Consider the following 27178-nt stretch of genomic DNA (forward strand, 5'->3'; position numbering starts at 1 on the left):
GAATTTTGCTTACTTTTTTTTTTATCCTCCTTGCCTCTACTTTTTAATGGCTTACTCTCTCTCTTTCTTTCTCATGGCAAACAGGGAGGCACCATTGACAGATGTGGCTACTGTAGGTGTAAACAAACAAACCTGGTTCTGCTTTAGAGCAAGAGTTACTGTCCATGTATGCATACAATTTTGAAGCAGATGCAACAGATTTTAAGTCAGGACATTTTTCTGCCCTATTTCCCACTCTACTGTAGAGAAGAGCAACATATCAGTGTCTGGGTATACATTTAGCATTTTGTGAAGTAGTCCAGTTGATCATAAAGAAGAGCTACAAGTGATCACCATTTAGAAGCTTCAGCATGCACTGACAAGGACTCTAACCTAATTACCTCCCGGCCTAGAAGGAAGAAGTCCCGGAGAGAGAGGTGATAAAGGCAACCCCTTTCATAGGCATAATGAAGACAACAGACGCTATAGTCAATCCAAAAGATGCCGCAGAACAGCATTCCATAGGCCAAAATGAGACCGCCTCTCTGCAACTGGACCCAGAGAGGCTAACAGGCTTCTTGGATTTCTGCATGAAGCAAAGTAATTATGATACTTTGAGCCGGGTCATTGAACAAGTAGCAGTGATAGACGATGGGGAAGTGGATCTCCTGAGGGCATGGCCATATCCTCATTTTTGTCATTAAGACAGACTTGTTATATCATGTAGATAGTGTTTTGCATTTTCAGTTTTCACCAATTTTCACCGATTAAATTATAAGGTTTTTTATTAAAGGAGTTTGGTTTTTACTGCTTTACACCAGTTTATCAATCCACTCAATATTTTTGGGGTACTATTTTTTAAAAAAAACACTAATGCTTTATGCGATTGTTATGTCCTGGAGCTCTTAGATTGAAGCAGTTCTACAGTGTAAAACATAGAACACACACGGTGGAGGTTGGAAAATCAAACAATGTTAATATCACACTCTGATTGGCTCACAAGGAGATGCTGCCCACCTATTTCTTTGAGTCCATTTAGTGTGGCGCTGAATTTAAACAATCAATCCTCTGCAGATAAAGATAAGGTAAAAAGGTAAAGATGGGGTGAAAATGCAAATCTATGCCTGAATACCAACAAGAAAATCAGTGCTTAGAAAATTTCAAGAAAAGTAGACTGGAGTGAAAAGGATGCATTGCGCTGCAAGTACTGCAGCATTGAGGTCAGTGCTTCTGCTGACAGAATAAAGGAGCATGTCAAAAGGAAGCTTAAAGAAGAAAGTGAACTTTGGGATAAACAGTCACCGTGGCTCTCACCGAGTCTTTAATAAAAGAGAGAAGACAGCATGATTGTGTCAATGAATTTGTGCATGCTCTTTGGTTTGCCAGACAATCACTGTTAATTGTAGAGGGGCCTATTGGTGACTTTGTGAGATAATACTGTGCAGCAGCAAAAACCCTTCCAAATACAGACAAGCTCACGCGTAAGTATCTGAAATAAAATGATGATATTTTAGTATCTAGACTGATGGAATGAACTGATGGAAATGTGGTATCTAGTCTGATTTTTGACGAGTCTCCTGATGCTTTGGACTGTCCAATTCTTGGCCTTTTGTTTTTGATTTCACAAAATAAAACTTGTTTTGTGCTGATGTGACATTCATCCTCTCTGCTGATAGCCATTTTGTCAATGCAGCAATAACTGACATATTTGATATGTACCAACTAACTTGGGAAAATCTGGCTACAACTAACACAGATTCTGCTTCCTACATGGCTAAATTTGCACAGGAGATTAAACTCAATCAGAAACTGGAGCTGCTTTGTACTACCCCTGCCCTGCTCACCTAATTAGTGTTGCACAGTCAGTAGCTACTGGTACAGAAGAAATGAAAGACGTGAAATCTTGCATCATTGGATTTGGAGCCATTTTCAAGCATGCAAACAAGTTTAAGGTTTTGTTTTACACAGTGCGAGATGAGTGCAAAGCCCACTGCCGACTACCTCTTGTGTACCACATAGGTGAACACAGCACCAAAAAGAAACACAAAACACAAGAAAACCAAAAAAGCATTCAAAACCAATGCTCACAAGAAATGGGAGATGACTGTAGCCCATTTACTGATCCCCAAAATGTTTGGTGCCAAAGATTCTTTTTGGAATGCCATCCAGGTGTTGCACCCCTTCCTCAAGGTGAATTTTGCAGCAGACTATGACTGTTATTCCAGAATGTTTCAAATATTTGCCAGTAAAGATGAAATCTCAAATCTGAACATGCCTAACCCTGATAATATGAAGCTAGATGCGCTGGCTTTTTGGAGCAGTCATCAAAACACACTTCCCATCTCCAGCAAATTGGCAAGGTGAGCTTTGGGTGTACCCCCTGGATCTGTTGATGCAGAGCACTTATTTTCAAAGTTGGACTACCTTCAAGACAACAAGAGGCTCTATATGAGTGAGGATACTTTGAAGAAAATTATGCAAGCGTGTACAAACCAGGATTTCTGGAAATACTACTAGCTCAGAGAGAAAAAATACCTTTGTACATTAAAAAAGGTTTCAATTATACTGTAGTAAAATATGTATATTATGAAAAGTCCCCGTCTCTCCTCCCTCCCTAACCCCCCCCCCAAATTTTTTAATTCTTGTTTTAACCTGATTTCATCCTGGTTTTAATGTTTGGAAAATAAACTGACAAATTCCCAGAATGTTTTTACAAATAAAAACTGAAAATGCATCTAGTCCAGGACAAGCAGATGCATGAGATATGGATGCAATTACTTGTGCCCTGGTTACATCATTTTGAACTCCTACATTTAGTGCACACAATCCTATGTGCAGGACACCTTGGGAAGGATAAGACAAAGTCTAGGATCCTAACCCAATACTTTTGCCCAGGGTCCTTAAAGAAGTTGAGAATTTATGTGTGTCATGCCCCAAATGCTAACTAGTGGTCACCAAAGGAGTCCCATGGACTCTACTAGTACCCTTTCCCTTGATGGAGATCTTCTTTGCATGAACAATAATCATTCTTATATGCCCCCTACAGAAGAGTACCTCTGGACATCAGCATATCCTTATCATCATGGACTTGGTCACCCAATAGCCGGAAATTATATCATTCCAGACAACGAATGACAAGACTATCACTAATGAGCTGCTGAAGGTCTTTGCCTGGGTAGGGATTCCCAAAGAGAACCTGATGGACCACGGAACAGGTTTTACAATCTGGTTGATAAGAGAGTTCTGTGGCCTACTAAAAGTCAAAGCATTATACACATCTGTAGGGTCCTACTAATTTCACAGTCGGAGGGTTTTAAAAATCACAAATTTCATGATTTCAGCTATTTAAATCTGAAATTTCATGGTGTTGTAATTGTAGGGGTCTTGACCCAAAACGGAGTTGTGGGGGGAGGCCGCAAGGTTCTTGTAAGAGGGATTGCAGTACTGGTACCCTTACTTCTGCGCTGCTGCTGGCGGCGGCGGTGCTGCCTTCAGAGGTGGGCAGCTGGGGAGCAACGGCTGCTGGCCAGAAGCCCAGCTCTGAAGGCAAAGCCACTGCCAGCAGCAGCGCAGAAGTAAGGATGGCATGGTATGGTATTGCCATTCTTCAGCGCTGCTGCCTGCAGAGCTGGGCCCTCAGTCAGCAGCTGCCACTCTCCGGCCGTCCAGCTGTGAAGGCAGCAGGGAAGAAGTAAGGATGACATGGTATGGCATTGCCACCCTTACTTCTGTGCTGCTGCTATTGGGGCACTGCTTTCAGAGCTGGGTGCCCGGCCAACAGCCATGGCTCTCTGGCCGCCCACCTCTGAAGTCAGTGCAGAAGTAAGGGTGGCAATACTACAACCTCCCAAAAATAGCCTTGTGACCCTCTGCAATTCCCTTTTGGGTCAGGACCCCCAGTTTGAGAAACATGGGTCTCCCCCATGAAATCTGTATAGTATAGGGGAAAAGCACACAAAAGACCAGATTTCACGGTCCGGGACGCATTTTTCATGGCCGTGAATTTGGTAGGGCCCCTACACATCTGTGTACCATCCATAGACAGATGGCCTAATGGAAAGACTTAATCAGATGGTAAAGAGAATGCTCAAGAAATTCATTATCCAAGACTCATAACATTGGGGCCAACTACTCCTGACTCTACTCCTCTTCTCCATTAAGGAAGTATCACAAGTTTTGACCGCATTTTCACCACTGCAAGTGCTTTATGGGCAACCGCCAAGAGGTATACTAGACCTGGTGTGAGGGACATGGGAAAGCCAGGCTCCAAGAACCAAAAACCTTGTACAATATGTCTTAAAGTTACATGAGAGACAGAAAGCTACAGGGCCGTATGCTAGAGGAAGGAACACATACAAAAACAGTCACATTATAATAAAGTTGCATGACTATGTGCCTTCCAGTCCGCGAACAGAGTTCTATTGCTTCTTCCAATCTCTGAATCAAAGCTGATGGCCAAGTGGCAAGGCCCTTATGAGATGGTAAAGGAGGTAGGAACTGCAAACTATTTAGTCAGACAAAAGGGGGGAATGGGAGGAAGGAATGACAAATTGACTGTGTAAATTTGCTGAAGCCAGGAAAAGCCACTTCATCATGCCATATGCTGAGGAACTGGGACCCCAAATTAGAGATTGCCTGAAAGAAAGCTCAGTGCCCCTCCAAGAGAACCTAAACCAGAAGCAAAAAAACCAGGCACTCCAATTGGTGGCCACTTTTACAGAGAGATTCTCAGCCCACCCTGGGAAGATATCCATGGGCCACAATCACATTAATATGGAACCCAGTAAAGTAATACAGAAGAGCCCCCAAAATTGAGAAGGGCTATCAAGAAAGAGCTCAAGGTCATGTCAGAACTTGGGCTATCCCAAAGTGACTGGAGAAGTCCTATTGTGCTGGTTCCAAAGTCAGATGACTCACTATATTTCTGTATAGACTTCAGAAAGGTGAACAGTTTCAGAATTTGATGTTTACCCCATGCCTTGTGTGGACGAACTTAGACTGGCTGGGAGAAGCACAAGATAGCACCACTCTGGATTTAACAAAGGGATACTGGCAGATTTCCTTAACACCAGACTCACAGGAGAAGATTGCTTTTATGCCGAAAATGGGCAGAGATGACACTAAAAACCAGTGAATCCTGCAACTACACTCCCTCTCTTTTCCTTCCTTGCACAAATCCCAGGTGCCGCTTCATGAAAGTAGGAGAAACAAAATAAATATATTTTTTATGGTCTTATGGTGTGTAAAGTTAGTGTAAAGACTAATGTATATTTATAGCCCGGGAATGAACAGACAGAGCTAAACAGCATTAAAAAAATTCTACTCTCTCCTCAGAAAAATACTATGAAATAGAAATGGTTATAAATATGCTAGAAGTTTTTAAACTTTGAGCTTATGTTTTTAAAACATTTTTAAAGTTCTACTGACCTCTGTAGACACTAAATAAAAGCAGAAAATTCTCACATCTGGAGAAGTAGATAGTTATTTATATGTATTTTCCCCCTGTTCTCTATTTAATTTTGAATAAATTATTCTTTTTAAAGTTGTTGTGATGTTATAACTCTACACAGGAATGATATGATTTGGTCTAAATATGATGGGACTACTTAGCTCATGGACAACGTAATAAACCTTAATTTAACCCAGCAATAGCCTGCTCTATTAACTTCTATATTTATATTAGTCATTTTGTTTGACTAGTCAGTCAGTCAGTGCTGCTTTTTAATGCAGTTTTTTTTTTTTGTAGGAATATTTACTTATATTGAAAAACATGCTTGCATAATTTCCAGGAACAGATTCTTGCAACCACTTGTAGCTTCTTCACGAGTGACTGATCTATGTACTTACCATAAGTAAAAGGATTTGAATTGTAAATTTCAGCTTGCAGGCTACTAAACCTCATTGACTCTAGCAGCACCTTGAAGACCCTGGGGATGTTCCTTTAGTTTGGCATTTGAAACTGACACAAATAAAAGACTGAAGGCCAACAGACCTCATAAATCATAGCTACAGTGTCAATGCCAATCTAACAAAGGGACTAATAACACACAACTACTGCAAAAAATAAAGACAGCCAGGAAAAGATTTTATTTTAATAGCTGATATTCAGGATGGCTTACCTGAAGCAGACTCTTTCATCTCTTCCCCATTGCTTTAGGGGTACACAGTCCCTATTTTTCAGGCTGGTGAAATGGGAAGGTTGCCTAGATGCTGATGAAGAAAACGTGAATTTTGCCAGAAGGGATGAGCTTAACCAGACCCACAGCGAGGAAAAAGAGGAACAAGATGCCACCATGACCCTTGAGTTTAATGTCTCCCACCAGGATCCAGGATATCAATCCAAGGCTCACATGCAAGGTGCCCAGATCAAACTGATCACCACTTGGGAAGCTGGATGGAATGTTACCAATGCCATTCAGGTAAAATGCTTACCTATTTACATTACTCATAATTTTAAACACTTAGTCTGTTTTGTTTTGCTTTAACTATATCATCATATCACAACACTCAGAAGGTTTTTGATTTCATCTCAGATGGCGGATTAATTTATTACTGACATATTTAAACTTTTTTTACATGAAACTCACACTTTAAAAACAGGGAACAAAGGTCAAAAGGGAGTCGTGGGGGAAGTAGGGACATTATCCAAAGAGAGAAAGATTCTGAAAATAATTAAACTAAGGGAAAATAAAGAGATGCTAACTGCTTCTGTAGGTTTGGAATTGCCTTTCCATGTGTACATTTGTATTCAGAGAAAATCACCAAGTTAAAGAAGGTGGAGATAAATCGGAGATACAATATGTAAATATATCACAAAACCAGAGACAATGTATTTAAGACCAGTTTCATCCCAGGTCTAACTTAACTGATGACTATGAATTTGGACCAAAGAGAGTAATAATAATAACAATAATAAAATAACTTTTTATTTGACATCAAATTTAAACTTGGTTCCATAATTTTCTTGATGGAAAAAGTGTTTTTTTCATATCTATAAATTTAGCTTAACATTGTTTTAAAAACTGCTTTTTCTCTCCCGCCTCCTTTTCATTTGCGACATCATACAGTAGGAACAAACAAATGTCTACAGACATATTTCACATTTAGCATTGTTTATACACTAATCAGTAGCTCACTTGCAAATTTTCATGACACCCTAAATATGAAAAGAAAAGAAAAAAAAAGGTCTTCCACTGTTGTTTGAGAGTTTGATAACTTTAATGGACATTTTCCTGTTCATCCTCTTCTAACCCCCCAATCTTTTTGAGGGGGAAAAACCCCAAAACATTGTCTATGTCTCAATGAAGTTTCCATGCTATATCTAATTTAAAATGAATACAAATACAATACAATTTAAGTCAAAGTAACATATCATATTCTAAATATGTTTAACTAAGAACATAGACTTGCAATCCTAATACAAAAATGGAAATACATTTTGGTGACAAGTCAGTTCTTGCAGACTCTCAGCATGGTCTGTCAATCAGCACAATGGGCTGGGGGTGAAATCCTGGCCCCAGCACAGTCAATGGGAGTTTTATCATTGACTTTAATGAAACCATTTCACTTTCGAAATCAAGGGACTTTGTTTCTAGACCCAGTTTTATCAATGCCTTGTAGTGTGACCTTTGGCAAGTCACTTAACTTCTCTTTGTCATTGTTTCCACATCTGAAAAATGTAGGTAATAATATCAGTCGCTCAAAGTGTTTTAAGACCCCTGGATCTATTTAAATACAATATTATATTATATATTATTAATTATTATAGATTCCAGTATAGAACTAGATATTTAGCAATATGGTAGCAATACTACTTACATATGGCAGATTATTAAAAGATTTTTTTTAAAAGGACAAAGTAGCTAATCAGTTCAGGAAGAAGGGCTTCATTCAGGGTCTAGCTACACTGCAGTAAATACCTGTGGCTGGCCCAGGTCAGCTCACTCAGACTTGTGGATGGCGGGCCGGGGTAGGAGGGCTGTTCGGGCTGTAAGGCAATAAAATTGCAGTGTAGACATTTGGGCTTCGGCTGGTGCCCAGCTCTGAGACCCCACGAGGCAGGAGAGTCCCACATCTAGGTTCCAGCAGAAGCCTGAACATTTATATTGCAATTTTATAACCCCACAGCCCAAGCTCTGCAAGTCCGAGTCAGCTGACCCAGATGAGCTGTGGGTGTTTTGTTGCAGTATAGATATACCCTTAGTGTCTGCAGCTTTGAACCCTGCTACTTAGTCTTGGTTGGTCCAGTATTTTAAAACAGAACACAACAGCAACAGGGGGCAAGCTACAGTTTTTTAGTGTTTTGTTTATGGGGGAGCATGAAGGTGGCAAAGTGGGGAATAATTATTTATTTACTAATACGGTTGGAGTTTTCTAATGGATATATTGTATGTGGGTAAGTGCAACAGAGCAGGTGTGCAATACATTTTGTGTTTTCTTTTACTTCTCTGAAGTATGGAAAAAACCCTTTATGTCTGGTTAGGGGAATACTATAAAATAGGTATCTAAGGCAGAAAAAAATATTGAGTTGGCACAGATCACTGAACATATAAGAATTTGAGGGAATTTCTATGCAAACCTTACAAGAGAAAAATCAGGAGTTATGAACAGATTGATTAAAGCAATCAGAATGCTCTTGACAGGTGGAAACAAGCTCTGTTAAAATGGGAATGACAGTTGTTTTTGCCTTACCCAGAGGAAAGGGCAACAGTGTTTTGCATGGCAATTAGAGATAAATGTTTAAGTTGAATTTGAAAACACTCTAAGCAGTTATTTCAGTGCACACAATTAATCCACAAATGAAATTATATTATAATCTGGAATTATTTTAAGGATAAGTAACTTTTTGGTCATTATGAAATTCAATAAAGGAGGCTTTTTTAGATTGTCTGCTTATTAAATAGTACTTATTTGCATTGGAAATGTTTAAGTTTTTTCCTTCAACTGAAGAATGTGAAATTTTGATGACAGCATTGTTTATGTAAATGATTGTTTCAGACATTTAAAGTTTCCAAGGAAACATGTTTAATATTCTTCCACTGTACATGCAAATGAAAACCTGTGTGCAGTTAAAACTACCTTTAAGAAAAGACATAACCCAAAATTATAAGATAAAAGGATGAAGAAAAGTATACTCTGACAGAGAGATTCAAGTTATACTTCTAGCTAGCAATAAAATAGCAAACTTTTACACTGGTTTTCACAGTAGTCTAGATTCTAACAATATGGTAGTATCAAAGTAGTCTTTACATACCAACAACATGGAAGAGGAGTGTATTCAGAAGAGATGACATGGTGCGCCAAAGAAAAAGAATGTCAAAATAAAAGTCCCACTAAGCCTACTGTGTCCTGAAGTGGTGCAAGCGGCCAGAAAACAGCTATTAGGAAGATGTAAAATAAAGTATCCCATCACTACTTTAATTTATAACCCATTTGAGATGGACTTCCCCAAAACTCTCAGCAGCACACACAAAGCTCAGGGCTGCAGAAAACTCATCTGCCCTACCAAAGAGTTTCAAAATGCTTTCAATAGTGTGAAACTCACTCCTTTTTACATTTAAAATATAGTTGGGATGGGTTCCACCTGGAACTGGGGTATCACTGAGACCTCTGACCCACCAGCCAGGGCTCCCTCTCACATGGTGTTGCCATGACAAGTTGCAAAGCCCTCCAAGCTTGCACCTTCACCAGCATTCACACAGATAGGGACACACCAAGATGCAGTCACTTGTAGGCTCTCTAAGAACCAGCCTCGGACCAGTGTTCCCTCTAATTTTTCCCACCAATGTGTGGAATGAATTTTGTTATGTTCACCAATATGGAGGTGATGTGTGATGTGAGCATAACAAAATTCATATAGCGGGTTGGGGCTGAGGGGTTCAGAGTGTTGGAGGGGGCTCAGGGCTGGGGGCAGAGTGTTGGGGTGCAGGGGGTACAGGCTCTGGGGTGGGGCTGGGGATGAGGGGCTCAGGGCTGCTGAAGAGGGTTGGAGTTCAGGGGAGGTGAGCTCTGGCTGGGGATGTGGGCTCTGGGGTGGGGCCAGGGATGAGGGGCTCAAGGCTGGGGCAGATGGTTGGGGTTTGGGGAGGTGAAGGTGCCATCTGGAGTTGCGGGCCCTAGGATGGGGCTGAGGAGTTTGGGGTACAGTTGGGCTCCCCAGGGCTATGGTGGGGAGAGAGGACTCCCCCCAGCCCTCTCTCCCTGCAGCAGCACCTGGGCTGGGGGGGAGGGGCACCTATCCCCTGGCAGGTTCAGGGCCGGGCTGGGTCAGGGCCAGGGGAAGGATGCCTGTCCCCCAGCCACAGCAGGTTCAGGGTCAGGCTGGGTCGGGGCTAGGGGAGGGGTGCCTATTCCCAGTCGTGGCAGGTCTGGGACTGGGCTGGGTCAGGGGCACCACAGGCATCTCTCCCCGCTGCAGCCCTGAGCGCCTGCATGGCACTTTATAGGCAACTGCACAGCTGCGTGGCCACGCAGCTTAGACGGAACTTAGCCTAGGACCCCAGAGCAGTACCATCCTTCCCTGGTCAAATCTGGCCAGTATATGGGTTTAAACCCAGTACGCCTCTCCCTCAATGTGAAGAGGACCATACACACTAGTGGTATGTAAGCTGAGATTTTTCCTAGACAGCTTAGTCAAATGCACAGTGGTTTGGATTAAAATATAAAATAAGTTTATTAACTAGAAACTGATAGATTTTAAGTGATTATAAGTGATAGCAAACAGATCAAAGCAGATTACCTAGTAAATAAACAAAACCACAAACTGAGCTTAACATACTAGATAGGTAGGATATGAATTAGCAAATCCTCACCCTGAGTGATAAACAGACTGGCAGATTCTGAAGGCGCAAGCTGCCTTGGCTTTGCAGCTTGGGTTTCCTAAGTTTTCATACAGAGACTAGAATCCCTTTAGCCTGGGAACATCACTTCCCCCCGTTCAGTCTTTATTCCTCAGGTGTTTCCAGGTGTGTTGTTGTAGGGAGAGCGAGTTCCCCTTATGCTGTCCTTTTCCCCCTTTTATATTTTTTCCCACTTACTGGGAAGCTCTTTTGCTGTGACCTGGGTCAAACAGCTCCCATTGTGTAGTGCTATCTCTGAGAGATTTCTATTGCACACAGTTCCTGGGGTAATACTTGTGCTTGTGTGCATTTCCTCTGTAAGCCATTAACATTGTTTGGTTTTTTTACTGTTGTACCTGAAAGGCTGCTCGTGAGTGTTTTCAACCTCACAACATGTTTCAGTAACACATACATAGCCATAACTTCACATACAAGAATAGCACATACAGTCCAACAAGATATTAATGTCTAGCAGATCAATACTTTTAGAATGATATCTCACAAGGCATACTTTGTGCAAAACATATCCTAATTACATGACAGTGATGAATATTGGGGCACCTGTGTGTCACAATAGTGTAATGTATAAATGTTCAATTACTGAAAATATATTAAGCCTGTATTCATAGCCAGAACCTTACCTCATGTAAAGTAGCAGAACTTCATTGAGTTCAATGGATCTCTGCTGATTGACAGCAGCTGAAGACCTTATTCTATATGTTTTGTAAAATGTATTGATATTATATACCTGTCTCATATAACAATACATTCCAATAGACCCAGTATTAAATTTTATTACATTTGTGGATAATGATACCGTAGTCAGAGTATCAATTTTATATTTTTATATCTGGTTTACATATGCATTTGAACTTGTGGCTATAAATCAGGGGTTTTCAAACTCGGGGTCATGACCTCTCAGGGGGTCGTGAGGTTATTACATGTGGGATTGTGAGCTGTCAGCCTCCACCCCAAACCCCGCTTCGCCTCCTGCCTTTATAGTAATGTTAAATATTAAAAAGTGTTTTTAATTTATAATGGGGGGATCGGACTCAGGCGCTTGCTGTCTGAAAGGAGGCACGAGTACAATAGTTTGAGAACCGCTGCTATAAATGATTCATACAGTTACAACATATATGGCATACTATCTTGTATATATAACAAAATGAATTCATTGATCCAATTTTAATATTTAATGTTCTCATTGATGAGAATATAGTTTCCATATAGGGGTATATGATGATAAATTTTTATCTGTGACCTTTTATGGTGTTCACCTGAGTAGTTGATATTTCTCTTTCTTCCATGGTTTCAGCTGCTTTCATCACACTAGTGATAAGGTTAAATCCTTAGAGACACTGAACACCACAAATGGAATGTGCAGAGGACCTGCACCTCCAAGGACCAGGGATCAGGTTTGCACAGACATTCAGGCCCACTAGGGCTTGCCAGGTGTCCAGTTTTCAACTGGAACACCTGGTCAAAAAGTGACCCTGGCAGCTCCGGTCAGTACTGCTGACCAGGGCATTAAAAGTCCAGTTGGCGTGGGGCTGGCAGGCTCCCTACCCGGCTCTGCGCGGCTCCTGGGAAGCAGCCGTCATGTCCCTCTGGCTCATAGGCATAGGTGGCTCTACGTGCTGCCCCCGCCCCAAGCACCAGCTCCGCAGCTCCTATTGGCCAGGAACCATGCCCAGTAAGTGCCGCTCAAAGCCTGTGACGCTCACCCGCTTCTGCACTTCAACCCCCTACCCCATCCCTGAGCCCCTTCCTGCATCCCAAACCCCTCATTCCTAGACCCACCACAGAGCCTGCACCCCGACCCCAGAGCCCTTCCTCCCCCATTACCCACCCCCTGCCCCAGCCCTGAGCCCCCTCCCCCACCCTGAACCCCTCATTTCTGACCCCACCAGGAGCCTGCACCCCCAACCCAGAGCCTGTACCCCCTCCCACACCCCAACCCCTTTCCTCAGCCCAGAGCCCCCTCCCACACTCCAAACCCCTCATCCCTAGCCCCACCACCAACCAGAGCCCTCACCCCCTCACACAACCCAATCCCCTGCCCCAGCCTGGTGAAAATGAGCAAGTGAGTGAGGATGGGGAAAAGCAAGAGACAGAGGGATGGGGGATGGAGTGAGTGAAAGGTGGGGCCTCGGAGAAGAGATGGGGAAGGGGTAGGGCCTCCAGGAAGGGTCGGGGCAAGGGTGTTCAATTTTCTGAGATCAGAAAGTTGGCAACCTTAAAGCCCACAGGGTGCCTATCTGCATTTTTAACTGCCTTTTAAATCTGTCCCCAGGTCCTTAATTGCACCACAGAATCCCAACATGGATTTTCATCCTTAAATTCAAGTAGTTTACACACCTGGGCTTAATTTATACCCTTTAGAACTCCACTGTAGAGCTTGGCCCAAATTATTCATTTTCCATATTCAAAGTTCAAGAACAAGGGCCCACTCCAGTATTTCTGACCAGAGCAGTAAGTAAAGCCACTGCAGCGTTTGGGCTACACACTGGAATTAGAGTAAGTCATACTTTGAAAGAACTTATAGAAGCCTGAGCAACAAAGATACAACAGCATTTCCCATCATGGGCTGGTTTTGAGAATTCAAATGGAGAGGCCTGCTGCCACTGTCTCTGACTCTTAGCAGACTCTGCAGTCTCTCTCTTTGCAACTTCCTGCAGCTCTTTACAGGAGAATCAGCTCTTCCATACCCAGCTCATACTGCTAAATAATTGCCACACTCCATTAGGTGTGCCAGGCAGGGCTAATTGTACAGGGATGGTCAGTTCCAGGCTTCCAAGCCTTAAAGGGGCAAGCCCACCATTACATACCTTCTATTAGGGCAAGGATTCTGGACATCGCCTGTTGCTTCATGGAGCATTTTATTTCAGGTTAGACCCTGGTGTAACTTTTTTGGGCCTGACCACTAAGCCTGCCCAGGAATGCAGCAAAAAGGGGCTGGAGCCAGGATATATATTCTCACTACCCAGTGCCTTTTTTCCCTAGCACAGTCAAGAGCACTTTGCTCCTGCAGCTATGGAATTGTGTTTACTGTTCAGAAATGTGCAGCATCCCTATTTTAGGGACTGTCGAGTAGCCATTCCTATAAACCTTGACACCTGGGGACAAATTCTGTTTATACTTTGTCAGCTGCAACCATTAAAAATATTATGAAGTCAGGGCTGCTAAAGATTGAAAGATGACACATTTAAAGTTGCTGATCACTTCTGGAAAATGACTATCTAGATTAGATTGTTCTAATGGGTATTAAATTTCTATGGCTATGTCTACACAGTAATGTAAGCCGAGAGTTAGTGGGACTCAAGTCAGCCAGGGAACCCTGGGCTTGAATGTCTACATTGCATTTTAATCCTCAGTTAAGAATTTTCTGACCCATGCTTGAACCTAGGGCTCTGGCATCCACATCGCAGTGTGCAGATCCAAGTCAAAGTAAATATATCCCAAAATGCCTATCTCCCCTCGAGGGTGATCAACCATCCCTAATAGGGTGGAACAGTCCTGAAATGTACATTTCAAGTCCTTGTCCTGGACTGAATGACTCTGGGACACCATTTGTCCCAGATTCCCTATAGTGCTGCTCCACACCTGTCCAAGGCTCAGGGGCAGCACCAGCCTCTTCCCGTTGGGAGGGGCTAAGATGGGCCTTAGCCAGCCTCACCACGAGGCCCCACGCCTTTCTCCTCTTCTTCCCCCTGAGCCTGTCCCTGGCCAGGCCAGAAGCCAGAACCAGGCAGTAGTAAGAGCCACCCAGAGAGCCCCGGCTGTGCTGAGCTGGGAGCTTTGCCCCTGCCCCTTCCTGCAGGGCCGCTGCTTGGTCCTGCTCCACTCTGTCCCTTGCTCCCAAGCCCCACTTGCTCTCCTTGGGGCTGCCTGTGCAGGGATGCCCAGGCTGCATGCACTGTGAGAGTGGCAAGTGCATGCAACCGCCCACCTGGCAACTTTGCTCCCTGCTCTGCGCAAGCTCCATGCATCAGCAAAGGAGAGTCGAAGCCACCACTGCAAGAGGAGCAGGCAGAGGGAGGGCATGTGACCAGACAGTAATGGCGCTTCTGGCCATGGTGCTGACTGCCTGCAGCTAGGGTGACCAGGCAGCAAGTGTAAAAAATCGGGACTGGGGTGGAGGGTAATAGGAGCCTATATAAGAAAAACTCCCCAAAATCGGGACTGTCCCTATAAAATCGGGACATCTGGTCACCCTACCTGCAGCACTGCTTCTCTGCCACCAGGAACTCTGGGATACAGCCGGAGGACTTCTGGGACCAGAGTCAAGCCGGGGCCACATGCACACAGGAAACCAATAGGGCTCAGACCCTAGGTCCAAGTTTAACACGAGCTCATACACTCGAGTCCTGCAGAATCTTGGGACTTTGGGTCTGAGCCCTAGATTGGCACATTTGCAGTGTGGACGCAAGGGGAGTTTGGCTTGAGCCTGGGCTCAGATCTGCAGGGCTGTGCACTGCATTGCTGTGTAGACATATCTTATGTGGAAGATTGTGTGACTGTTTTTCAGATGCCCATCACATAAGGGATCTGGATGACTGAGCAGAGAAAGAAATCAAGAAAGAATTGTATTAGCACATACTGGTGTAATTGTTAGAAGTACGGAACTTTTAGGATGTGACACATCAGGGCTCTGCAGCTCCTATCAGTTTTGCCAACATAAAGGCATTGTAAAGTAGCTGTAAGGATTCCACAAATAATTCCCCCAACATAGAGGCAGTCCCTGGTAGATGTAGTGGGTGTAGACAGCTCTATGCCACCCCACAGATGCCACCAGTTCAGGGGGCATGAGTATTGTCAGGGGAAGGAGTTTTGCCAGGGTATTCCAATGCTCTGGCTATTTCCAGCCACTAGAATCACCCATAAAAGCCTCTATGCAGTCCTCAGGATTGTGCTACCCTGTACCATAGGCCAACTCCACTATATTCTAATATGCAAATAGGAAAGTTACATAACCCCTCCCCAATTATGTTCAGGGTTTGGCTTAAACCTAACCATTCCATTGGTAACTCAAATTGTTTTGGCTATGTAGTTTAAGTCAGTTATCAGAGGTCTGAGAAATATTGAATATAAGTACATTGAATTTAAAATGCAGGCTCAGTTTTAAATTTGTATATCTTTATTGTTGATTTAAGACAGATCCTTTATTTTTAATGTATTTTTATGTGAATAAAACTATCTCATGTTACATCTTTTTGATAGCAGTAGCTGGAAGCAGTGTTATGATGAGGGGCCTGTTGGTGTTTCCATCAGAAATACCATCTTTATAACATCATCTTTCTTCTTAGAGTATGTGCAATGTGCCTCAAGCGGCATGTGCCCAGGATTCATCACCAAATTTGATCCATTGGTTGGATCATTAGCTTTCCCGGCCCAGGCTGGGTATGGACAGGGAATGCAACGTGAGTGCTGATCCCCGCCCCCCTCCCCCACATTATCTTTAAAATTAAGGATCTGAGTTTTAGAGGTACTGAATACCCACAGTTCCCATCAACTTCAACTGAAGCATCTGCTACTCAGTTCTCCTGAAAAGCAAGCTTATGATGTGAACTTAGACTCAGAGTACTGGTTACTAGCCTTCATGTAATTATTCTTAGTAACAGTAGCTAAAACATTGCAGTATATAGTTCCATGGCATCAAAAATCTCTTTGCAGTTTTTGATGTTTTTTGTCACGCTACAGCTAAAAAAAAGCTTGATTTTCAATAGACATTTTACAAGTGCCTTGTGTTCCCTTTTGTTGTTTGTTTACTTTTTATTTAAAGGCTGAATAATTTAACTTTGAAAATCTACTACTGTACACAATACCTGGTGATGGGGTTTTTTTTTAAACATTTCTTTCTAATGACTGCCAAGGTGCAATCTCTTCTCAATATACATACATAAATTGTGCTAATGAGAGCTGTGTGTGTGCTCCAAGAGGAGGCTATACCGCAGAATCGGTAAATAAGCATATTGTATGAAATCTCATTAATCTCACTGAGACATTTTATATTAACTGCTACATCTCAATGCTGAACTGCAGTTCTTCTGCCATGGCTCACCCTGTGATGTTTCTACACTTAAGGTGGCATGTAGAGTACATGCATTGCATGACCCCTCAGCAGTATAAACAGCAGTGTAGACAGCAAGGCACTGCAAAGGGGAGTACAGAAAAGACATATCTTAAGATATGGACCCTACACAGCTCTCTACATGCCAATGCAGTACCTTCCTACCCATCTACACTGCTAATTTCTACAGCATAGTGTCCCACTGCCAGAGCCTTTCCTTGCTGCAGTGAAAGATTCTGACAGGGACAAAAGGGACTGCAGCATGTAGCTACACATGTATCTTTCATGTAGACGAGACCTGTGCTTGAGGATGGGAAGGAGGAGACCATCCCAGGAGGCGTTCTTGAAGGTAGTGGACCTAATCCCAACTGCCTTGCACTCAGTAAAGTCATTTACAGTACGAACAGGCCTAATCAAGGTTTCATGGACAACAGGCAATGCCAGATTTTTGAACTTTCAAGTGCTTGACTTTGCCACTGAAATAAATGTTCTTTTAATGTAGTATATTTAAGTTAAATTTCCTAGGTTTTTTAAAGGAAAGGGGTAAAAACAAGTTATTATGCAACTACAGGACCCTAAGCAGGGACTGAACCTTGAACTTGCAACACTGCAGCACAGACTGCTATTGTTTCCGCTACCATTCTGATTATAGTAGCACCCAGCAGAAGAAGGCTGTTATTCTGGGGACAAGGTGGGCTAAGCGGTGGGCTGTTGGGGCCATGTGCTGGGGGAGTGCTCATTAGTGGGAACCCGGCCTGGCTCTCTCATACCCTTCCCCTCAGAAGGCGGTGGATGCTCCTTCTCCATGTGGTGCCCTAGAATGGGAGATGGGTTGATGGGGCCTCATGCTTGGCACAGGGATCGTTTGTGGGGAGCCTAGCTCCCCATCCCGCTAAAGCTGCTCCCAGTGTCTCCTGCTGCACGAGCCTGGCCTTTAAATAGAATCTGTGGTTATTTTTGCACGATACCAAAATTATTCTGTCACCAGAAGCCAGAGCAGGGAAATTGGGAATTTATGTCTCAGGCAAACTTGAATGCAATTTCATGGGACAAATGAAAGACACATCTCTAGTCTGAAGGCTTCAAATTTGCCATATTTCAAAGGCCCACTGCAAACAATGGAGGTCTTAAAGCTTCTTTAAAAGAATGGTCACAAGAATCTTATATAATGGAAAGTTTTAGGCAACCTAAATATAGGGGTTATTACCAGCTTCTCTATGATATACATCTATACATAAGTGTGCATACAAAATGTGGGGCCCAGCTCCCTGACACCCTCCCTACAGCACCCACCTGCAGGACAAGCAGACACTAGCAGCTAAAGGGGAACTGCAAGTGGCTCACTCAGTCTTGAGCTGCTTGTGATGGTTCACGAGATCATAAGCACTGCCAAAATTAAGTCTGAAATTATGACATTCACAATAACATTGCAAGTCTTGACAACACTGCCTTTTCTTAGTGCAGTAGAGTTCAAATTAATTTCCCGGTTCAGCTCTGTCTCTTTCTGGCCAATCTCGCTGATATCGCCTCATGGATGTCCAGACATCAATTTAAGATCAACATAGATAAAACAGTTTCTAATCTTACCCCCACCCTCAAGTCATCTCCTATATGTCCTTTCCTGATCACTGAGGATGACACCACCATCCTCCCTGGCACTTAGGCTCATAGTCGGGCATTGTCTTTAATTAGGACCTCTCTTTAGGTCCTCATATCCAGGCTGTGTAAATCTTGCTGATCCTTTCTGCACAGCATCTCTAAGTTATGGTCTTTCCTATCCTTCCACACTACTAAGACTTTCATCATCTCCCATCTCAACTACTGCAACATCCTTATCTCTGGCCTTGACAAATGCAAACTTGCCCTGCTTATAACCATTCAAAATACTGCTGTAAGGATCGTTTTCCAATCTCATTGCTTTTCCTATGTGTGACCCTAACCGCATCCCAATGCAAGAGGATAAGGGGCTCATTGGTCTCTAGTGGTGACTTTCAGCTGGCCTGACCAGTTCAGTGTCCCCAATTCATTAATGTCATAAACTGTATCTGGTATGTGTCATGTAAGGTACCATTGGAAAACTAACAACACACTGATCATTAATATTCTTGCTTAAAGTGTGTACAGTAAATGCCCAAGAGACCCTACAAATATGAAGGAAACGTGGGACTAAAATGTGTTTAACAGACAAGCCTGGGGTGTAGGTAAACGGATTTCTCCAGACAGAGGACAGATGCCTCCAGGCAGGTGTGATCAGAGTTGATTGGTAATTGCATGGCAAGTGGCCATTCATTTGCATCAGAGAGGGCAGGAATAAATCAATCTGCATTATAGCAAACACCCACAGAGGAAGAACCAGCATGGAACTTCCTTCACCACCAGATTCCATGTCCCCTTCCTCACAGCTTGAATGAACTTTATTTTGAGAGGTAACCTTCAGAAGAATACCTTTCAAAGGTGCACTGGAGTATAAAAGAGAAGAGCAAAGATCCAGGAATTATTTTTCACCTAAGAAGACAAAGGAACCAAGCACTACAAACTTTGTGGGAGATCCTGACCAGAGGGGTGGTCAGTCATCTTGCTAGAAGGTGGTGTGGTAAGAACCTTACCTTGAATAAGATTGTAATTTTTTTAATTCTTCATCTCTAGAAAGTGTTTTTCACTTTTATTTGCTTGTAGCATTTCTAGCTCTATCCCTTATATTAAACTCACTTAAAATCCCCTCTCCTTTTATTTATAAACTTGTTTACTTTTAATCTAAACCAACCCAGTGCTGTGTTTGACTGAAGTGATTGTTAACTCCAGTTCAAGTGATAAGCTGCGCAGTTTGTCTCTTCGGAGGAGCAGCCAACCCTTATTATTCCTATGAATGGTCCAGGAGAGGGCTGGGCATTGCAGAACAATTGTGGGAAAATTCAGGACTGGGAAATGTTGGGGTCACCTTGTCAGGTGTAACCAAAGCTGGTGTATGCCAGGGTGTGGCTGGGGTATAACAAGCAGGCTGCTGGGATCAAAGTGCTGAGCCAGAGCTGCTTAACACACAGACACTCCGTGTATATTTGCCTGCTGGCTGTTGGTGTCAGGACTGGGAGCCACAGCAGCAGAGCATTTAAGGCACCCAGAGTTACAGGGCAGGAAATGACAACTCCTCACTCCTCTGGATTGCACCCTAGAACATGACACTCTCTTTGCATCCCCCCACTGGTTCCCTTTTCTTCATTGCATCAAGCATAAGCTACTTGTCTTTACTTTCAAGGCCCTTCACAGCCTATCCCCCTGGTATCTACCATCTTGCATACACTATCTAGATGTTGACTCCCATCTCGATGCTGCAAACAATGCCAGCCTTCATTGCCCATTTTTTAATAAAGCACCTTCATACTTTTTCCAATACTGCCCCTCATGCATGGGAGGAGCTCCCAACAAACATCCACAAAGCAGCTTCATTGTCCTCCTTCAAATCCCGCTTCAAAACACTCCTTTGCTATGATGCTTACAACACACTTGATAACAGCTACCAATATTGTCTCATTGTTTCCTTGTGCTCCCCCTTTGGCCTCTCAATATCCATCTGTTGTCTCTTGTCTTACACTTCAATTGTAAGATCTTTGGGGCAGTGACTGTCTTTATGTTCTGTGTTTGTGCTGCAGCTCTCACAAGGAATCCCAGTCCATGACTGGTGCTTCTAGGCTCTACCATGATACAACAAATAATAATAATCTCGGTCTGAAGGCATTTTCTGTTTGTTTTTACAAAGGCTCTTCATAGAGCAAAGACAATTGTTTAAATGAGTCCCAGGGACAAATCAGTCCTGCCATTTAATCCTCAGTGGTTTCTCTCCCTTTTTGCTACACAGGGTAGATTCTTATTGCTACTGTGACCCATTGCAGTTCATAGCTTGTAGTGAGGAGGAATGAAAGGAACTTATGTAAAGAGCATGCTACTGATCGAACAATCTTTAGAATATCTTGCTGCCAGGATGGGGATTCCCTTTTTATATGACCACATAGTCAACATGAGAAGAGGGTAGCAGATTTAGACCAAAAATAGTTAAGATAAGTAATGGCTAAAAATAGAATTGCATCTATTACTGCAATATTTTGCACCCATTTGACATTTTATTCTATAGGCATTACACCATTTAAAATTGTAAAAATCATAAACAGGACAAACTAGTGCTCATGTACCATGACTAGGGTTTTGCACTGACAATAAATGTGCATCCAAATGAAAGCTGTATCCTATAGACAGAGTAAGCTTGGATTGAATAGATTACTCTGTCAAAGCCCCAAACTTTAAAGAGACCCTCATTTCATTACAAAGGGTTTTCCCAACATTGGAAACACTAGGACTTGGGTGCAGAAAAGTGATCCTTCACTTCCTCAACCCAAGGAAAAAGCTGATGCACATTTCCTCTGCAGAAAAACAAAAGTCACTTTAATGCCTACATTTCTCGCTGATCAGTCTCTTGTAACCTTTGTAGGAAGTTGCATAAAAATGAATTGGCACTTTTTCTCCCTCTTATTCACAGTTGGCTCCAGGCTTTTTATAGTACTATAACTGGCAAGTTTGGATTTCTGTACCTGATACTTATTTTACCTGCTTACTTTTACAGTTGTGATATTCAAGAAACTCCTCTCTTATTAAGAATGTTGTTGTCTATCTAGTTTTCTTTCAGATGAAAGCCAAAATTACAAATTACAATTACTTGTTCCTCATACGCAGTCCTCCAGCTATGCTATAAAAACACCTCAGATATGTATGTGTGCACACATGCACTTCTGCAGGACAAAAACCACATTGGTACACAACTACATTTGATTGAAGCCATAAATCTTCTTAGTCTCTGAACTTTATCCTCTCTGAAATCTCAGAGAACTAATCTGTTTTAATGAACAACTTTTAGACACACAATTCATTCCTCTTAAGAGAGTAAAGCTAAAGAATGTAGATGCCAGAACACAGTGATAGACAGCAGAAAGGCTAGCACTTTTACAGCCAAGAATCTTTTCCTACTCTATAGTAACACTCTCCCCTACAATTAACAAATTGTCTGTGGGAACTGGGCAGTGAACAAGGTCTTAAAATAAAGAAGGGTGACCCCTAGTGTTTGTCTAGAAATAAAGATTGATTCAAACCAACAATCTTCCCCACTACAGAAGTTGAAGTATTCAATTCTGTAAGTGACATGCACCTAAATTACTACATTATATATTCTTAGTAGAATTAGTATTAGTGCTATTATTAAAAGAATTTCCAAATGGCAAAACTTCTTCCCCACCATGCATACATGGTTAATCTACAATTCACCCCAGGTGTGTAACTCTAGCAGCAGCAGATTCACTAGAAAAGGCACAAGCTCTGCCTCAATGAGCAAATGGAGCTATTCAAGAAAATAAGAAAACCCCCCAAACACTGATTACACACTTTATTGAGGATGACAAATTGTACCCTAGCCTCAGCAATAGTGAGCTGTATGAAATGCACCTAAAGCTAAATGGAAGAAATCAAACCTTTTTTTCCCGACAATGTTTCTTACTTGGCAGAAACATATCCCTTTCTGCTTGGCCAGTAGCACCAGTTTTGCCATGTGGAAAATATAGCTTTTACCAAACAGCCAGCTAAACATCATCTCTGAATCTAATATATACTTCACAAAAATATACATATATGAATCCAAGTGGATGAAACAACACATTAACTCATATCCACATTTTCTGTACATTCATTTTCTTTCAGGCTATTTCCTCTGTTGAGACAAATTATAGTACAAATAGATGTTTTTGTCAGCCCCCTCAGCTAGCATTTTGGTTGCTGTATGGTGCCAACTGCTACAAGAGCTGCAGCCCTTTCTTTTACAAGAGAGCTGCCCTTTGTGACAAACACTTCTTTTATCGTTCTGTTTTCCCCTCCAGAACATGTTTTGTTCAAGCTGGGTCCACCCTCCCGTACCACTCAACAGTCCCTCATATGAAGAACATCCCTTATTTTGATACCTGTGTTCCACATGGACCAGCTGTTCTCCCTTAGATTACTGTAATCTACACATATGGATCTCAGAAATCATGAATAATTCAACTGAAATGAGAAAAAAATGTGTATGGATAAAACAAAGGATGACTCCAACATCCTTTTAACTTTTACTAATAGTCATCATGCCTCTCATTTTCAGTCTTTGCCCCACATTTGGGTTTTGGCACTGAGCGGGTATTCCCTCTCGATTTGTTTTAAAATCTCCTCAATATCTCTTCATGACCTTCCACAGCTCGGTGCTCTTCTTATGAGACTTAAGAGTTTAATGGGATCCCAAGTCTAAAGCCTGAAAAATTACTTTGCATGGGGTGTCTCATTAGGAGTCTCCATTCCCATTCTTCTTGTTTTTGCTGCCTTCTGATTTTTCCACCTTTAATGGGCAGCCACCCACCCCCAATTTGTTGGTGATCATCTCAGATTTAAAATTCAACCTAAAATATGTGCACAAAATGCAGGCATCCCTCTTTGCTGCTTGGGGAGGATTTTACCTCTCCTCTACTATCCGTTGGCTGTGGGGAGCTCCTCCCCCTTCACATGCACACACTAACTAGGCAGGATAAGATGTTGCATTCTTTGTATTTGTATCCATGGCCCCACACAGCCTCCTGTCTCCCATCTATCCCTACATTCACTTACTTCCCATATTTGCCTCAGTTTCCTACCCATCACGTTCTCCATTTCTGCTATGCCTCATTCCCCTGCTCCCCCAGTCTGCCTCTTACCCTCACATTCCCCTGCATCTATCAGTTTCCCAACTACCACCCATATCCCCCTCCACTCACCTCTCTCTTCCTCCTGCTCCATCCACTTTCCCTTGATTCCTCATAATTTCCTGTCCTGTGCCTCTCCTCTCCCAGCTACACCACTCCCCCCAATCTGTTTCCTGGCACTTTCAAAGTCTCTTATCCCATGTCTGGATCTCATAATGCTGACTACCAGGCTACCATCTTTCCTGAGTCCAGCCTGGCTTCAGCCCCTTTGGAAACAATGGGAGAGAGAAGCCAACTTTGCTGGGGGCAGTCTCACCCCCACCTACAAACATTAAAGAGACATCGGAGCCAGCATGCTGAGGATTCAGTCCCAAAGACAATAATGGGAGATGACAGCCATTCTGGAGAAAGGCGAAACTTCACAAGATTCAAAGCAGACATTAGACATTAAGGTGAACCCCTAATAAGCCTAAACATTGCAAGACTGGCAATAAAATCATGAGAGCTGACCACGCTGAGCTCTGCAAAGGGGCAGATCTCCCAGCAAGACTTAGAGGATTCATCTGCATCCACTTGCAAACCTTTGCTAGAAAAATTAGAATGATAGTTGGATTTGTGATGGCCAGGAAAACCATGTGGTGAATTGCCTGCAATGTGCAAAGTTTGTGGACCTCTTGAGACATCTAGACAGACTTATAAGCAGTGCTGGGGAGGAGTTGCTGGTCATGGTACATGTAGGTATCAGTGACATATGGAAAGGTAGGAGAGAGATCCTGGAGGCAAAATCTAGGCTGTTAGGTGAGAGATTAAAGTTGAGGACCTTCATGGTAGTCTGAATCGGCGGGTAGAAATGGACCTCTCAGGGATCGATTTATCGCGTCCCGTCGGGATGCGACAATCGATCCCTGAATCGGCGCTCTTACTCCACCAGCGGAGGTGGTAGTAAGCGCCGCCAACAGAAAGCCGCAGAAGTCGATTTTGCCGCCGTCCTCACAACGGGGTAAGTCGGCTGCGATACGTCGAATTCAGCTACGCTATTCACGTAGCTGAATTTGCGTATCTTAAATCGACTCCCCCCTGTAGTGTAGATGTACCCTCAGTCTCACTCTCTCAGTATTCAACTGCTCCCACTTTGTAGCTTGGCCCTCCAGGGATATTACATGAATCTAAGTCTTCTCTTTCATTGCAACCTTAACCATGCCACTGGGTTCCAGCTCAGGGACCCTACAAATAGCAGTCAAGGTCAGCACAATCCTATCCCTTACTACTGTACTGGGCTACTTTCTACTTTGCCGTCTCACCCTGACAGTGACAGAGCGTCTCTCTTTCTACAGCTTCCTTCTGCTCTCAGCTACTGAACTTTATACAGGCCCTCCTGTTCCTATCCAGCTGAACTCCGTCATTACTCCCTGTCTCTTCCTCCAGGGGAAGCCTAGATGGTTATTAGGCCCCTCTGGCCATCTTAACCCCTTCAGGCCTTGTGTGGGGTGGACACCCCATCACAGGGGGAAAATACCAGTGAAACCCCTCACAGTAGCATTTAACTTCAAAAAGTTGAAGTACACAAAAAATAGGAGGCTAGTTAAATAGAAATTAAAAGGAATAGTCACAAGAGTGAAATGCCTGCAAGCTGCATTAAAAAATGTTAAAACACCAGAATAGAGGCTCAAACTGTATGTATACCTCAGATTTTTTTAAAAACAGCAAGAGGATAAAAAAAATACCATCACCGCTAAATAGAGTACAAAAGACAGCTAAAGACAAAAAAGGCATCTTTTTCAAAATTGGAAGTCAAATCCTACTGAGATGAATTGCAAGGAACATAAACTCTGGCAAGTCAAGTGTAAAAGTATTATTATCAGATTCAGGAAGTCTGCTAAACAATCAGTGGGGCCACTGGACCATCAAGGTGGTACAGGAGCTCTCAAGGAACACAAGGCCATTGCAGAGAAGCTAAATGAGTTCTTTACATCAGCCTTCACTGCAGAGATTATGAGGGAGATCCCCACATCTGAACCATTCTTTTTAGGTGAAAAATCTGAGGAACTGTCCCAGACTGAGGTGTCAGTAGAGGAGGTTTTGGAACAAATTGATAAATTAAACAGTAATAAGTCACCAGGACCAGATAGTGTTCACCCAAGAGATCTGAAGGAACTCCAGTATGAAACTGAAGAACTACTAACTGTGGTATGTAACCTCTCACTTAAATCAGCCTCTGCATCAGATGACTGGAGGATAGCTACATTAATGCCAATTTTTTTAAAGGCTCCAGAGGCGATCCTTGTAATTACAGGTCAGTAAGCCTAACTTCAGTACCAAGCAAATTGGTTGAAACTATGGTAAGAATTACCAGACACATAGAGCAACACAATATGTTAGGGAAGCGTCAACACAGCTTTTGTAAAGGGAAATCATGCCTCACCAATCTATTAGAATTGTTTGAAGGGGCAACAACAATGGGGGCAAGAGTGAGAGGTAAATAGCGGGGTTCCCCAAGGATTTGTACCAGGACTAGTGCTTTTCAACATATTCATAAATGATCTGGGAAAAGGGGTAAACAGTGAGGTAGCAAAGATTGCAGATGATACAAAGTTACCCAAGATAGTTAAGTCCAAAGCTGACTATGAAGAGTTACAAAAGGATCTCACAAAACTGGGTGACTGGACAACATGGCAGATGAAATTCAATGTTGATTAATGCAAAGTAATACACACTAGAAAACAATCCCAACTCTACACATAAAATGATGGGGTCTAAATTAGCTGTTATCACTCAAGAAAGAGATCTTGGAATCATTGTGGATAGTTCTCTGAAAACATCTGTTCAATGTTCAGTGGCAATCAAAAAAATGTAACAGAAAGTTAGGAACCATTAGGAAAGGGATAGATAATATCATAATGCCACTGCATACATCCATGGTACACCCACACATTAAACACTGCATGTAGTTCTGGTCAACCCATCGCAAAAAAGATATATTGGAATTGGAAAAAGTATAGAGAAGGGCAACAAAAATGATAATGTATATGGAACAGCTTCCATATAAGGAGAGCTTTAAAAAGCTGGGGCTGTTCAGCTTAGAAAAGAGATGAGTAAGGGGCAATATGATGGAGGTCTATAAAATCATGAATGGTGTGGAGAAAATGAATAAGGGATTTTTATTTACCCCTTCACTTAATACAAGAACCAGGAGTCACCCAATAAAATTAATAATCGGAACGTTTTAAAAAGAAGTACTTCTTCACACAGTGCACAGTCAACCTGTAGAACTCATTGCCAGGGGATGTTGTGAAGGCCAAAGGTATAACTGGGTGCAAAAAAGAATTAGATAAATTTATGGAGGATAGTGCATCAATGGCTATTAGCTGCTGTGTTTTATTTCAGAGGTGGCTGTATTTAGTGGTGGGTGAGCTCCTGCCCTTTGAGGTCTGAGGGGGGAGAAGGAGAAGAGGGTATAGCGAGCTTCTGCCCTTCCCTATTCAAATTGCACAGCCGGATCTTTCCCTAACATTCCAGAATAGATGTAGCAACCATGGCAGTGCATACTGATG

The 27178-nt window shown here is 42.7% G+C and overlaps 1 protein-coding gene across 1 annotated transcript in view; it reads left to right on the forward strand.

The window, feature by feature from the left end:
• The first annotated feature begins 446 nt into the window (after positions 1-446).
• The window catches only part of LOC117875496 (vesicular inhibitory amino acid transporter-like), a 37416-nt gene continuing 10684 nt past the window's right edge, over positions 447-27178 (forward strand). The window contains exons 1-3 of the mRNA XM_034766885.1: positions 447-653; positions 1999-2339; positions 6161-6398. Coding sequence (XP_034622776.1) covers positions 447-653; positions 1999-2339; positions 6161-6398 — 786 coding nt within the window. The remainder of the gene's footprint in view (positions 654-1998; positions 2340-6160; positions 6399-27178) is intronic.

The sequence above is a fragment of the Trachemys scripta genome, chromosome 3 (genome assembly GCF_013100865.1).
Source record: "Trachemys scripta elegans isolate TJP31775 chromosome 3, CAS_Tse_1.0, whole genome shotgun sequence".
Classification (NCBI taxonomy): domain Eukaryota; kingdom Metazoa; phylum Chordata; order Testudines; family Emydidae; genus Trachemys; species Trachemys scripta.